Source organism: Andrena cerasifolii, chromosome 15 (genome assembly GCF_050908995.1).
Source record: "Andrena cerasifolii isolate SP2316 chromosome 15, iyAndCera1_principal, whole genome shotgun sequence".
NCBI lineage: Eukaryota > Metazoa > Arthropoda > Insecta > Hymenoptera > Andrenidae > Andrena > Andrena cerasifolii.
Genome location: NC_135132.1, coordinates 3,094,657 through 3,110,675, shown reverse-complemented (window position 1 = coordinate 3,110,675; position 16,019 = coordinate 3,094,657). Strand labels below are relative to the sequence as shown.

The 16,019-nt window shown below is 35.5% G+C and overlaps 1 protein-coding gene across 1 annotated transcript in view; it reads left to right on the top strand.

Moving 5' to 3' along the window:
* LOC143377209 (uncharacterized) overlaps positions 1–14,920 on the top strand; it is a 40,420-nt gene extending 25,500 nt beyond the window's left edge. Inside the window, exon 3 of the mRNA XM_076828262.1 lies at positions 12,985–14,920. Within this exon, the coding sequence (XP_076684377.1) occupies positions 12,985–13,860 (876 nt within the window). The 3' untranslated portion in view covers positions 13,861–14,920. The remainder of the gene's footprint in view (positions 1–12,984) is intronic.
* The last annotated feature ends 1,099 nt before the right edge of the window (positions 14,921–16,019 follow it).

Genomic DNA, 16,019 nt, shown 5'->3' with positions numbered 1-16,019 from the left:
AGTTAGGGGTGAAAAATCATTTTTGTGGAATATCTCGAGAACTATTAGAGATAGGGGAATAGTGTCAATGGACGAATTTTGTGTCTTTGAATGCGAAATATGACTGACTCACCAGATTTTCAAAAATCCACAAAAATGATTTTTCACCCCTAACTTTGAACGCAGTTTTCACCCCCCAAATATGAAAACGGGGAAAAATAAAAAAACACGTATTTCTTATTTTTCGGTCCTCTATAACATATCCAAAAATCAAAATGATCGGAGGCGGACACCTAAAATACTGTCCTTCTCTTATGGTAGTGGGGGTTCCTGATCCCACATAAATAATAAATTCATCTTAACAAATTCCTGCAGGTATGAATAACGAATCGGCCTTAACAAATTGGTACAGCTATAAATAATAAATTGACTTTCAATATTGGAAAATCTTTACGTATTCGTCTGTTTGCTTTCCGACCCACTGGTACTGTTCCATCATCTTGGGGTGCTCGTTGACTCGAAATTAAGTTATACTGACAATAATTAAAAGGTCTATGATCTGACGAATAGAGCTTCAGGCTTTCTACATTAAACCATGACCGAGTTTAACCTTTAATTAGGTTAAAAACTTTAAGGGTTGATTTCACCCCTTCACAGTGATTCTCCGCAGACATAGAAATTGCTCACTCCAATATGCTCCACATTCGCGCAAAGTTTTATTAAAATCTGAATTTTTGAAACGGGAATGCTCCCTTGCAGGGTCGTAATTTAATTTATTTTTTCATTTAGAAACGCCCCTTAAATTGTACCAGCAGTTACAAGACACCTTTTATAACTGCGACAACTGGTCGATCCGGTCGGGTTCTTAGTTTCCAAATAAACATCCCCCTCTTCTCTGCATTATTACTATTTAACACCAGGCCTGGCTCGAGCCTCTTCTGTGCCCTAGGCCAACTTGCCAAATGGCGCCCTTTGTTTATAATGCATTGATTCGAACTTTTTGATGAGCTTATCCTGAATTTTTATTCGTGACTTACAACATTTATAGTAATTTATTTTACAAAATGCTAAAAATGAAAAGACCATTTTGCACCCCTTGCCAACTTTACGCTCTAGGCAGCTGCCTAATGTTGCCTATAGGGACGAGCTGGGCCTGTTTACTACTAGTTACTTAGTTAATCACATGAAAAAAATCCTGTCTGCACATGATCCAGGTATTTCCCCTACTTTTGAGGCAGAACGAAATCTATTTATAATTTATATACAGGTAGTATCATCTTGTAATATTGTTTCAACACCCAAGAATGAAGCAGGATTTGTGGTGTAAACAGTAGCTACCCTTATGCAATATAATATAAAGCAAATAAATATTAAATTTTCAGTCTTTATAGAAGTAAATATTTGTACAAATATTATCTACACTATTTCACAACTTTTATGCAAATTTATTTATTAGCTGTTAAAGTCTTTCCTCGAGTATAAATTTTCAACAGAAAGAAGAATTACGAGCATCACAAGGGGATCAAATGAAAGCTTAAAAATACCTTAATGCTCGTGAACTCGATAATTAATATAAATTAGAAAAATGTACCTACTGCGCTGAAATATCGATTGAAAATTAATTCGCCTGTTTAGTAATCGTTAATCCAAATGGACAATGTTTGATTATAAACTAACGTACTTTATTTTATATTAATGTGTTTTAAAATTGAATGTTCCTGTTTATCTTTATTTATGTGATCCGATAAGATCCCCTTGGTTCTGTTCTATTTTTAGACGAGGAGACTGATTTCCTCATAAATATGTGCAATTTCAAATGGATTTGTTGAATAGTATTCAAGGAGAGATACAATCACTCGCTAATTACATTTTGCAAATGAAACTTTGTACCTGAGCATGTAGATCTTATCTGCTTAGGCATCCGTTTCACGTGTATTTGTATTCGAAAGTAACTTTGAAACGTACTATGTATTTCATATCTTATCATCAGAAACATGAAAAAACGAAAGCTTTAAATAATACAGACACTATTATTTTCATGATTGTTATGCAGTCGGACGTCGAAATCTTATACATATACAGGGTGTTCCTTTTAACCTGGCCACCTTGAATATTTTCGTTGCGTTTGATGATTCCAAACTTTCTACTTGAGATTGAAAGTTTTCCTTTTAATGGAGCGAACGATAGGATTGATATGAAAATTTTTCAACGTCATACTTTTAAACATATTGTCTTTTATAAGTTTTTTTAATTGGGCTGTATATTTTCATTGTGACCATGGGCGAAGGGGGGGGGGGGGTGCAAAAGGGGCAGTTGCCCCCCCCCCGCATTTTGAGAAAAAAATCGTTTTTTTCAAAACTGATCTTTATTAAGTTTATACTAAAAAGGGGAATATTTTTAAATTTCGGTTTTAAATTTTTAATTAAATTGGCACTACGAAATGGGTTAAAAAAAACAAGAGGGGTATATTTTTCTTAACCATTATCCCAAAGTTGCCCCTTCCCCCCCTCCCTGGAAAAAAGTCTCTGGACCCCCGTGATTGTGACAATTTTGTAGCACGTATTAAGAATATTGATTCACTACAGCACTTCAAACCATCTTAAAGATGAAAAGGTTTCCTAGATAAGGAGTTAAATTACTTCCTTTCACCAACGTTGCTGATAGAGTCCAGTAGGTTAGCTTCAAAGTTTATAACGTGTACTTACAATATACAGTGTGTCCCACAATGAGTGGTGCAACCACGAAACAGAAGATTGTATTTGCAAAGACAAATTTATAACGTAGAATGAATTCTGTTATAAGAGCATTTATTTTTGAAAAAATCGAGTTTGAAAATTCTAGACCTGATTAAAAATTAGTAGAATCCAAAAACTTTTCACAAACATTTTGTATGTAATTTCAATATTAAAGGTGACCTCGAAATACTCGTACTGAATGAGTTCGATCGTATTTGTTTAAGCTTTGAATATATTTGCAAGCAATGTTATTATTTTTTTAAGTAGGTACTTCCACTATTACTGTTCGATTCTATTTACGAGCAATGCTAATATTTTTCAGAATACGTACATACATTTACGTGGCGTTTTCGAATTTTGCACATTTTTTAGAAATTCTTCGCAACGAAAAAATTTGGAATTCCTTCCAAATAGTTGCTGTGACTTTATTTGTAAATAGTGTGGTTGATTTCATTACTAATTGAGGGCGCACTAAAGAAATCAGGAGAGCTCTTACAGATTTCTTCAAAAAATTTGGGGACCCCAGATCCAACTTTTTTGTAATTGAAAAACCCAGATCCAATTTTTGTTGCAGTGGATAAAATACATTCTTCAGAGAATTTTCAACTAATTTCTTCTGTTTAGAAGATGAAGTTGATATTTTTGCACTTAATCAATTTCATTGTGCCCTTTTTTTTACAGATAACTCAAAAATTCTTGTGTTAAGGAAAATTCCGACACTTTCCTAAAATTATTGTAAAATATGGGAAAAGAATTACACTGTCCAATAAAATTAAACTTTTTTTTCTGTTCTGTAAAATTCAATAGCCGTTTCTTATAGATTTTTGTTCGCTTAAAACGAATCCGCAAACCGTTTATCGCCATCACCCTCAGTTTTCGAGAAATTCGATTTTGAAAAAAAATGCAAATTTTCAACTTTGAACATCTTTTGTGTTCAAACGATATAAGTTATTATTGAATTATAAGCATTTAAACATGTTTAAACAACGATCAAAGGGAAAAGGACACCCGAAATGCACCAACTTTGCAGATATTTTGCTATATATTTGAAAAATTAAGGCTCTAGGAGAAAATTTAACTACTCCACGCGATGCAGCGGAAATTTTTCTTTCGGAAACCACCAACAGAAGTGGTAAGTGCCGTTTTGTTTTCAATACAGAAGCGAAATAGTTTGGAAAAACGTGCGGCGCGGACAGTGGTGGTCACGCGCTAAGCGGCAGTGTATCGCGCGCCGCCGTTGACCACCACTGTCGACGCCGCACGTTTTGCCAAACTATTTCGCTTCTGTATTGAAAACAAAACGTGTCTTACCACTTCTGTTGACGCTATCCGAAGGAAAAATATCTTCTGCGTCGCGTAGAGTAGTCAGATTTTCTCCTAGACCCTTAGTTTTGGAAATAAATTTAAAGATATCTGCAAAAGTGGGTGCATTTCGGGTGTTCTTTTCCCTTTCATCGTTGTTTAAACATATTTAAATGTTCATAATGCACCAATAACTTATATCGCTGTATTCGGGAGTGTTTATAGAATAATTTAACGCAACAAGCAACCGAATAACCATTACTGTTTCGACACAAAAAATGTTCAAAGTTGAAATTTCTTTTTTTTTTTTCAAAATCGAATTTCTCAAAAACTGAGGGTGATGGCGATAAACGGTTTGCGGATTCGTTTTCAGCGCACAAAAATCTATAAGAAACGGCTATTGAATATTACAGACCAAAATGGCTGTTGGACAGTGTTATTATTATTTATTTGATCAGTTTAATCCTTTTCCAAATTTTGAGCAGTCAGCTTCCAAAAATGAATTTCTAAAATTTTAAAATAGAAATACTAACCAATCACATAATTTACGGCTTATACCAATATTGTCACTTCTCTAAGCAATAAATTAATCTTACAGTACAAGAACAGAATAATGAATGCGATACCTAGAAGTGTGATATTTAACTTGCATTTGTATCAAATTGATTAAGCAGGTACAAATTTTTCTTCTACCACAGCCATAACTTGCCAACGTACTTTCAAACCCGCTGCAAGCGCCAATTAAATTCAGGATCCAGATACAGATCAATGGCGGTTTCAGACTTGTTGATTTGCATTGCTCATGAGGATACATTTCACTCTTTTTGAGTAGCGAAGTCATACCACGTTTATAATTAGCTCGGTATGATCGTAAACAATAACGGCTCTGCATGACGTGTGGTTAAAAAAAAATCGTTTCCGCGAAGAAGAAGGTGCACGACGTTAGCGTGCATCTTACAAATTGCGAATACCGAAGTCATTCTACGTTCTCGTAGCTGATATCGAACTAAAATCCATCTGTCTTGCTATCGAAAGTGTAAATTAATTGATGCAAATTTTCCAACGCAATGAGCATGTTGTTTCACGTTATTACAAACTGCAGATGTTTATGCAAATAATGCATGCATTTATACAGGATGGATGAGGGTGGGTAGATTAATTGGGCACAGGGTGATTCCTTGCGCAGAAATAAATTAAAAGTGTAGAAAAATATTTTTGCGGTACGAGCCTCTCTTTTTGAGAAAATCGACTTTCAAAATTCCTAATGTGTGTTTGGTCCTAAATAAATTAATATAAAAAATCCACAAACATTAAAAACTAGAAAATAATAAAACGTATAAAAAAAATTATGTTAAACGATTTTACTAAAAATGCACTAAAAAGTAAAAAATAATTCTTTTTTTGTGCTACAATTTCGATGGTGATAGGTGACTTTAAATAAAACCATACAAACTCTGTGATTATCCTGTAGAATCGAGCAAATCAATTGTAAAAAAAGGGATAATTACAGAGTTTCTATGATTTTATTTAAAGTCACATGTCACTATCGAAATTGTACTACAAGAAAAGAATAATTTCTTAGTTTTAGTGCATTTTTAATAAAATCGTTTAACATAATTTTTATATATATATTTTTTTATTTTCTACTTTTTAGTGTTTATGGATTATTAATATTTTTTTCATTTGTTTTTTTTTAGAAAAAAATGTATTATCGTCACACCGACGCACAGTGGGACGAGAATGCCTCATTTATTTGGACATCTGCCAAAATTTGAAGTGTCGAAATTCTGTTCTATAGCTTCGTTAAATCTGTATTAAGTGTTCGTAGCAATAGAAAACACAAAGATATAAATTATATTCACATTAGGTTTGTTCCAATTTTATATGAATCTGACCTGTATGAAAATTTCAGTCTTTTTGTCTTTCAGTTGCACCACTTTAAACAATTATTGCCTAAATCCTATTACTTCATAAGTTCTCAATATTTTACACATTACTGAGTATCTTGTTATTAATGATTTTGTACAAAAAACATTCTGACTTAACTTGGATTTCATCACTAAACAACTGTATAAAATAAAAGTGCATTGCACTCAATACTATAATAATTCAACTAGTGATTTAAAGTTTTGCTCAAAGTCGCTCAAGATCTAAAATACCTGAATTTGATCATTTAATGGTAAGGTTTTAAAAAGTAGAAAAACTACCTGCTATCAGCTGCGATTAATAAAATAAATCTAACGTAAACATTTCAGTTTGTACGTATTTAGTCTCGGCCAGCAGACATACTCGATAAGTTCCGGGAATGTAAATCAAGAAAGTGGAATAGAAAATCCAAAAATGAAGATATCTTGCACAATCTGCTTATAACGTCTGATCCATATCATCTCTCCGACCTCCATTAGTTAAAACTATGAAACAAGCGTTACTTCCGGAAGCAATAGAACTTTTAGTCGAAACAGATATTGATGTAAATGTAGAAGAAGAGGAAGCTCTAATGAACATTAACACATAATTAATTTTTAAATGTATATTTTTCTGTTCATATTTTGAATAAAATTTTTTTAAAAAAATTCTTCTAAATCTCAGTTATTCTACTTAACATGAATTGAAAGTGTGCAAATTTTTACAATGAAAGTCCCAACCGTTTGGAAGTAATTGCCATGTCCAGTTATTGTCTTACGTCGCACAGTGGTTCGAGTATACTACATGCTAGCTGGACAAAATAATTTTTTCGCGGTATTGGAAATTTATATTGCGGTTTAAATTGTTAGAAACAAACCTGATTCGTATCACAGTTTATTATTTCACTAAAAATATAAATAAAATAAAAATGTGACTAATTCGATAAAGGAAAAAGATCAAAACGACAGTATTGTACTTTAACTGTAATTATCAGTTATAACATTATGTTTATTCCTGTAATTTCTGAGTTTTCTGTGGAATTTTAAAAAAATTTCGAGCCACAGTTGACTCACTTAACATAAAATGGCTATTAGAACAGTGTTTTACTGTATGTTCCACGTCGTTCCACGCAACAAGGGTTGAATGTACGGAAAGTAGAGACTTTCTATTTTTTTTAATCAAATGCTAGATCTGCAAAGATTTGCAAAACTATATTCTGTAAATTGTTTTCGAGTGCGCCGCTCGGCAGGAGAGATAGCAGAGTTGTTATATTTCGACTCTATACGTATTATAGATTAACTATAACTCTAAGTGTGCCTTATAAATATAAGTGTGCCTTATAACCATAAGTGGGCCTTATTACCATAAGTGTGCCTTATAAATATAGTTATAGTTATAAGTGTGTTAACTATAACTTATAGTTATAAGGCACACTTATCGTTATTGTTAATTTAGTTATAGTTATAAGTGTATTAACTATAACGTATAGTTATAAGGCACACTTATAGTTATAAAGCACACTTATGGTTATAGTTAATCTATAATACGCATAGTGTCTGAAACATAACAACTGTGTTTAATAACTATAGTTATAAGGCACACTTATAGTTATAAGTGTATTAACTATAACGTATAGTTATAAGGCACACATATAGTTATAGTTATAAGTGGATTAACTATAACTTATAGTTATAGTTATAAGTGTATTAACTATAACTTATAGTTATAAGGCACACTTATAGTTATAGTTATAAGTGTATTAACTATAACTTATAGTTATAAGGCACACTTATAGTTATAGTTAATCTATAATACGTATAGTGTCTGAAACATAACAACTGTGTTTAATAACTATAGTTATAAGGCACACTTATAGTTATAGTTAATCTATAATACGTATAGAGTCTGAAATATAACAACTGTGTTTAATAACTATAGTTATGAGGCACGCTTATAGTTATAGTTAATCTATAATACGTATAGAGTCTGAAATATAACAACTGTGTTTTATAACTGTAGTTATAAGGCACACTTATAGTTATAGTTAATCTATAATACGTATAGTGTCTGAAACATAACAACTGTGTTTAATAACTATAGTTATAAGGCACACTTATAGTTATAGTTAATCTATAATACGTATAGAGTCTGAAATATAACAACTGTGTTTAATAACTATAGTTATGAGGCACGCTTATAGTTATAGTTAATCTATAATACGTATAGAGTCTGAAATATAACAACTGTGTTTTATAACTGTAGTTATAAGGCACACTTATAGTTATAGTTAATCTATAATACGTATAGTGTCTGAAACATAACAACTGTGTTTAATAACTATAGTTATAAGGCACACTTATAGTTATAGTTAATCTATAATACGTATAGAGTCTGAAATATAACAACTGTGTTTAATAACTATAGTTATGAGGCACGCTTATAGTTATAGTTAATCTATAATACGTATAGAGTCTGAAATATAACAACTGTGTTTTATAACTGTAGTTATAAGGCACACTTATAGTTATAGTTAATCTATAATACGTATAGTGTCTGAAATATAACAACTGTGTTTAATAACTATAGTTATAAGGCACACTTATAGTTACAGTTAATCTATAATACGTATAGAGTCTGAAATATAACAACTGTGTTTTATAACTATAGTTATAAGGCACACTTGTAGTTATAATTAATCTATAATACGTATAGTGTCTGAAATATAACAACTGTGTTTTATAACTATAGTTATAACGCACACTTATAGTTATAGTTAATCTATAATATGTATAGAGTCTGAAACATAACAACTGTGTTTAATAACTATAGTTATGAAGCACGCTTATAGTTATAGTTAATCTATAATACGTATAGAGTTCGAAATATAACAACTGTGCTATCTCTCCTGCCGAGCGTCGCACTCGAAAACAATTCATAGAATATAGTTTTGCAAATTTTTGCAGATCCATCAAGAGATTAAAAAAAAATAGAAAGTCTCTACTTTCCGTACATTCAACCCTTGTTGCGTGGAACGACGTGGAACATACAGTAAAACACTGTTTTAATAGCCATTTTATGTTAGGCGAGTCAACTGTGGCTCGAAAATTTTTTAAAATTCCACAGAAAACTCAGAAATTACAGGAATAAACATAATTTTATAACTGATAATTATAGTTAAAGTACAATTCTGTCGTTTTGTTCTTTTTCCTTTATTGAATTAGTCATATTTTTATTTTATTGATACTTTTAGTGAAATAATAAACTGTGATACGAATCAGGTTTGTTTTCTAACAATTTAAACCCCATGTAAACCCAATACCGCGAAGAAATAATTTTGTCCAGCTAGCATGTAGCATACTGGGACCACTGTGCGTCGTTCCACTGTGCGACGCACGCCTAAAAAGTTCCAAGACAATTAGACTGGTGGAAGGGGTTGAAAATTGAGTTGCCAGATTTGAACCATACACCAAACAAACACCAAACACCAAACATACAGTGGATCGAAGCTAAGTAAAATCATGTAAAAATTAGCAGTAAATATAGCACAATACTGCTAACTAAAAAAAAGGGAACAACATTGAATGAAATGAATTCCTAGTCCAAAAATAAAAAGGGAAGTGTAAAATAAAATCTTTCGATATGAACTTTTATTTTCAAAGAAATCGACTTTGAAAACACTCAGTGAACATCGAAAAATCGGTGAAAATTCTGTGCTGTCTTTTCGAAAAAAATCGACTTGAATGTCAAATGCATACGCGCTGAACAGACTTTGAAAATCAATTTCCTTAAAAACAAAGCCTCGTTCAAAAAAAAAGTTCTTTCACCGTTCCGACTGATTTTTGCGCAACGATTCACATCATTCCCAGTTTCACGTATTCCTTAAATGTTTTCACACATGTACTGCATACGTTTTGCATATGTTTTGCATACTTGCATATGGCCACACGTGCACAAACATCAGCAGTGTACAGGGTGTCTCCGAAATAGCAGCTCAACCCGAAAAGGGGTGAGTCTACGTGAAAAAACAAGTCGCGGCGTTTCGTGTTAATAGTTCCTAGAGTTTTTCACCCAGATTATATTGTTCTTCAGCAACGTTGCTCTTTTCATAAGTTATAAATCTTAGTTACATAGTTGGCAGGAAAGAATTATTAATAAAAGTAATTTCTGTCTGTGCACGATTTCATATCGGCTTAATTTAGAATATATTAATTAACTTTATTTCAACTAAACGAATATTATAAATTGGCAGTACAATCCCCGATAAGTAAAAAATGTAGGGTAAATTTTTTTGAAGAATAAACAAAGCATATTACAGCTGAAGAATATTTTTTCGTCAGTATTACACTTCTGTGAGTACTTTCTATTTAAAGTATTTCCTGTTTTCAACTGTTCGAACGCGAGGATAATTTTCTCTTCGAATCAGATACGATAACAAGTATCGTATGAAAAAATGTCACTCCACATTTTCCACTAATTTTCTCATGCAAATTAGCCCCTCCTCGTGTTGTCCCATTAGTTCGGAGACACCGTGTATACGTTACACGTAAAACTCCCCGCATAAAAGTAAAAAGGAAACGAATAACTGGCATGACACGTTACAAGCTACCAAATCAATGCTTGCATGCCCTCAGCTTCCTTTTTCGCTAGATGAATCGCTTGTGGTCGGAAGTTCGTGCGAAGGAAAAGGAAAAAGCAAAGGATCTCGTGATTCCCGAGCGCGGCGATCGTGTTCCTTGGCGATTCAGGTCGAGGCAGGTGCGAAACAGATGGCCGACAAATAGAATAGAGAGTGAGAGCCGGGGCAACTCGCTTTGTAACATCAAACACGGAAATATCAACCGAAGAGTTCCTGTTTTATGTTTAACGAGGGAACCGCGTCAGGTCCGTTTTAACGAAACTTTGTAGATTAATGAAAGGTCAGAGAATGTTTGACCAATGCCTGGCGTTATGCTTGGGCTCTCGACAGTTCCCCAGGTATTTAATGATGAGTGTTGCGTAACAAAGGTTAGTGGAGAAGAATGTTGTTGTTTCCCATCCAAACGATAGAAAGAACATAGTTCGTAGGCGAAGTGGAGTGATCGTAAAGTGATGTTTACTTTGCAAATTCAGGCGGAGTAAACGAAAAAGTAACGATGTGCTGAAATTAGTTAATCTCTAACTTGCGATTCCCAGATCACAAAAATCTTGCACCCTAATCACCAGGGATTGTAACCCGCCCGGAGCCGGCTACTAGTAGCATAAGACAGTCTAGTCCACATAGCCACTTAAGGGGGTACTCTGGTCATCTGGTTGAAAAATTCAGCAGGGCACAAGTAGATGAATATTATGCAAAAAGTTTTGCACGATTATATTTGTTATTGGTTGAGTAAAAAATTCATAAAGATTGCTCATCTTTTCGGCTGGATGACCAGAGTACGTTAAGGGGAGGTTTCGGTCTAAAAATCTTTTTTTTTTATTTCATTTTTAGAATGTTCAACCTTTTCTTAATATATGTTTAAAAGGATTTGTTGAAATTCGGAAAATTCCTGAAGTTATAGGCATTTGAGTAGCGGCACATGCATGGGCAACAACCGGACACTTGGCGCTGGCGTAAAACTTTAAACGCGGCTTTCTCGAAGCAGTGTTTTCAAAACGGTGGAACCTGTATCTCCAGAAGTTGTTATCCGATTCGACTGAAACCTTTTTTATTTTGAAGAATATACTTCTGGCTAGGGAGGAAATCAGAAAAAATTATAAAATTTTGAAAATTTATAAATTTTAAAGGCGTTGAAAGGACGAAAAATATAGAGAAAAAGTGATTTCAAACTTCAAGTGTCGTTATTTTCTAAGAAATGTCATTTTTGTAATTCTTTCTGGTTTTTATCCTAACCAGAAGTATATTCTTCAAAATAAAAAATGTTTCAGTCGAATCGGATAATAACTTTTGAAGATACAGGTCCCACCGATTTGGATGAATTTTTTGACGCCTCGACTTTAACGAATCCCTAGTGCTGTCTGCAATGATTAATTATAAAACAAAAAATATATTTCTATAATCTAAAACATTCTTAATACAATGCAAAAAGTTCCATTAAATTATGTATAGTAGTTTTCCTTTAATTAATTCCTAAAGATCACCTATTTTGATGGGCTCTAGACCGGAACCTCCCCTTAAGTGGCTGTCTAAACCAGACTGTCTTATGTTACTAGTAACCCGCTCCGGCGGGTTACAATCCCTACCTCCCAGAACCTACAAGATTTTCGATATTAGAACAAACCTGTCGTTGAAAATGCAGATCGCAAAGGAAGTAGTGATTTTTCTAGGCTTAAGAATTTATGTTCCGTCGCAAGAAACGACGCTCAACAAACTGCGTATTAGGCTCCAATGAGTACGCATACCTATATATTTTATAAGTTCACGCAGATACAAGGAAGATATTCTTGCTATAAAAAATTATCCCGAGAAAAAGAAATTTCGCTTTTTATAACTTTGTTCATTCTTCGATTGCCGACAAAAACTTTTGCTGGACTACTCTTAGACTGGAATGGGTAGTGATGTATTTTTAGGGCACCAAAAATGCTTCACTGAAACAAACGAGTGTCTATTACATATTTTCCAATATTGGCAACTCGAAAAACGTTGACGAGATTTCATAGATTTACAATTCGATGGATAGAGCTTTGCAAAGAACAATAGTGGTACATTCTCAAAAATTCATCTCTTCTATTAATAAATTTGAAAAATTACCCTGCTTTCTTAAATCTTATCATTGATCTTCACCGGTAGGTAAGCGTTACCTATGCTTGCAAATCAGTAGGAGTACTAACCTAAAGATACAGAAAGATATAAAATTTCCTTACGAAAAGTAAATATACCATGTAACGAGTCTAACCTTACTCAACCGATTTTCAAAATTGCTCTTCTCACAAATAGAGTACTCTTGGATAGAAAACTGTTCTCCATATAATCGGGACAAATTTTTGTATGAGAGTTATTACTGACAAGCGTAAGAGAAAAACAAATGAATTTTTCGCTTACAGAAAAGTAGACAGTCGATTGCACGTTTAAAATTCTTGCTTGCAGGTACCACGTGGTCCGCACCGTCCAGGCAAAGGAGCTTATTGGGCGCTGCACCCGGCGGCCCTCTCGATGTTCGAAAATGGCTCCCTCCTCCGACGCAGGAAGCGCTTCAAGCTGCACAAGCCGGACAAAGAGCTCCTGAAGTCAGAGCTGCAGGCACTGGCGTCCGCCATGCCACCGCCCCATTCGGAATCCTCCCCCGTTTTATCGATAAACCCTAGCGTGCAAACGAGCAGCCTGACGGTCGCGAATCTGCACCGCCTTCGAGACGATCTGCTCCGCTGGGAGCTCCAGGAGCGCCGATTGACCATGACATCCAGCGGCAACACCTCCCCCGGCTTCTCCGCACCTGAAGCTGGGTCTAGTTACTATCTGCTATCGCCGGAGGTCAGACAGAGACTCGCGGGAACCGACGAGATCCTCCGCGGATACGAGAACAACCTCTTGCAGCCGGGGAACTGGAGTTTCCCAGGGTTCCAGGTGTCCCCCTACGTCTCTCAGCTGTCCTACTTCCAGACAGAGATCCCAGAAAGGAGACAGATCTGCCCTGCTGCGATGGACAGTGGCATCTCTGAGAAGACTGAGTCCAGCCACTTTCTGGACGTTGGAAGAGGTCCCAACGTTGAAGCGGCTGATGGAAAGATTGGCTCCTGCACCGCACTGGACGCTGGGATCTCAAGTCAGACGAACATCCAGCCTGAACAGAAGAAGAAGAAGAAGCCCTTCACCATCGAGAACATCATCGCGCCCGATGATGAGCAGATCTCTAGGAACCTCGAGGACGGGAAAAAGGGCCATCTTCTAGTGCCGCGGCCGCTTTACGCTGGCTTCCCTTTCGGTTTGTCTGCGACGAAGGTCCCTTACGAGACAGCGACTTGAACCTGGTCTCCAGAAGTGCGTTTTGTAGCCTAGGGGGGATGAATGGAGGGAGATTGGAAACGTGACACGTGTACTTGGTGGATTTGGATGGCGCGAAGTGTAGGTTGCCTTGCAAAAGTATAGTGATGCCCTAATGTAGCAGAGGAGAAGTTGATAGCGCCCTTAAGCGGCTGGAGGTACGTTTGAGTGACGCAAAAGGACTCTTGAGTGACGCAGAGGGACTCTTTAGTGACACAGGAGGACTCTTAAGTGACCCTGAGCGATCCTTCAGTGAGTAAAGAGATCCTTGACCTTGAATGAGCAACAGGTTCCGCTGAGAGACTCTAAAACGACCCAGGGAGACCTTTTAGTGACTAAAAGGATCACTGAGGATCACTTTACTGTCTCACCAAAAGTCAAGACCTCAGGAATGTATCCGGCATACTGTTTTGACAATGGGACTTTAAGACCCTGGGGTGTAGTAATGCGACCAAACAAGTGCAGCCCTGTGTTGAATGGCGAAGGACACATTTATGGGTATACCCTGCAACAGTGAGATTTGCGAGATGAACTAAGAGACCTGGATGGAGAAGAAAGAAAAGATACTAGATTGCCTGCACAGTGTCAAGTTGTTGTACACCAAAGTGTCCGCGGATGTCAGCCATTCAATGGTCTGTGTCAAAATTAGATCACCTGCCAAATCTCGAATCTAGTCATCGCTTCCTCCGCAAAAGTCGGGTTGCCATGCGGAGGGGGTCGATGGTTCCACCCACTCTTCCATCTTCCGTTTGCGCTGGTGTACTGCTGATCTCACTGTTGCTTGCCATACCTACAGTGGTTTGCACTCTCGAAAATGTTGCTCTCAGGTTAGTCGCTAAATCTCTGCAAGACACGATACATGAGAAACTTTGAAGATGCGGATAGTAGTGGTCGTTCTGATCTTCACTGAATTGTTTGTTTCTCTGTAACGTCTCGTTTGTGCTTCACAAGGCTTCGTGGGCGATGCGAGGGACAGTGACTGTTCGTTTAAAGGTTTCTTACTTTGGGTAATCTATGCTGCGTAATTGTGTTTAAACGATAATTTGCTACACTGAAGAAACGATCGAATAGTTCGTTCGTTTTTAGCAGAGTGGAGAAATCTTACCAGGGGACTTTCAGGTTTGGCAATTTCAGAAAAATTTGATACTTACAAGGAACACTATTCAATTGATTATGGAATCATGCTGATTTCTTTATATAGATCGAAAGTATATGTCACAAAGGTCACAAAAATGTAAATTAAAGATGCTCCCAACATCTGGTCTGACCTTGAAAAATCAACAAAGGTGGAACAGGGGAAAAAGAAAAATGAGGAAAAGAGAATGACAAATCTGTCTGTTCAACTTTAAATATCTCTATTACATGAAAATACATTATAGTAAATGAATGATAATTCATTAATGATAGATATTAATTAAAAAAAATAATGATAATAAATGATAATACTAATGATGTCAGTGACATGTTTAGACTGTCTCGTTGGTGAAGGTATGAAAGAAACAGTGTTCGCTCGTTGTAGTCATTTTGAAATTTATTATTCCTTGAATCACTTTTTTAAATTTTTTCTAATTACTATCTATCATTAATCTATTATCATTCATTTACTATAATGTATTTTCATATAATAGAAATAATTAAATTTGAACACACGGATTTATCATTCTCTTTCCCTCATTTTTCTTCTTTCCCCAGTTCCACCTTTGTCGATTTTACAAGGTCAGACCAGCTTTTGAGAGCATCTTTAGTTTACATTTTTGTGACCTTTGTGATATATACTTTCGATCTATATAAAAAAATCTGCGCCATTCCATCATCAATTGAATAGTGTTCCTTGTTAGTGTACGTGAAGGTCTTCACTCTGACATTAATTTCTCAAAGCAGTAAGGCGCGCTTTTAAGCCAAATTCGAGAAAATTGCGTGCCCCTCAAGCGCCTACGATGCACGCCTGTTTAGGTGAAATTCAAGGTCAATTTTTTCGAAAACGAAGCCTTTACCGAAATTTCGTCACTCTTGATTTTCGTCTTATTTTTGCCTGTCAAATCACCCCCTAGAGTCTTGACCACAGGTAGAGGAACACCCTGTGTATAAGGGAACTCAGAATTTTTCAAAATCAATTTTCTCGAATTTGGCTGAAAAGCGCG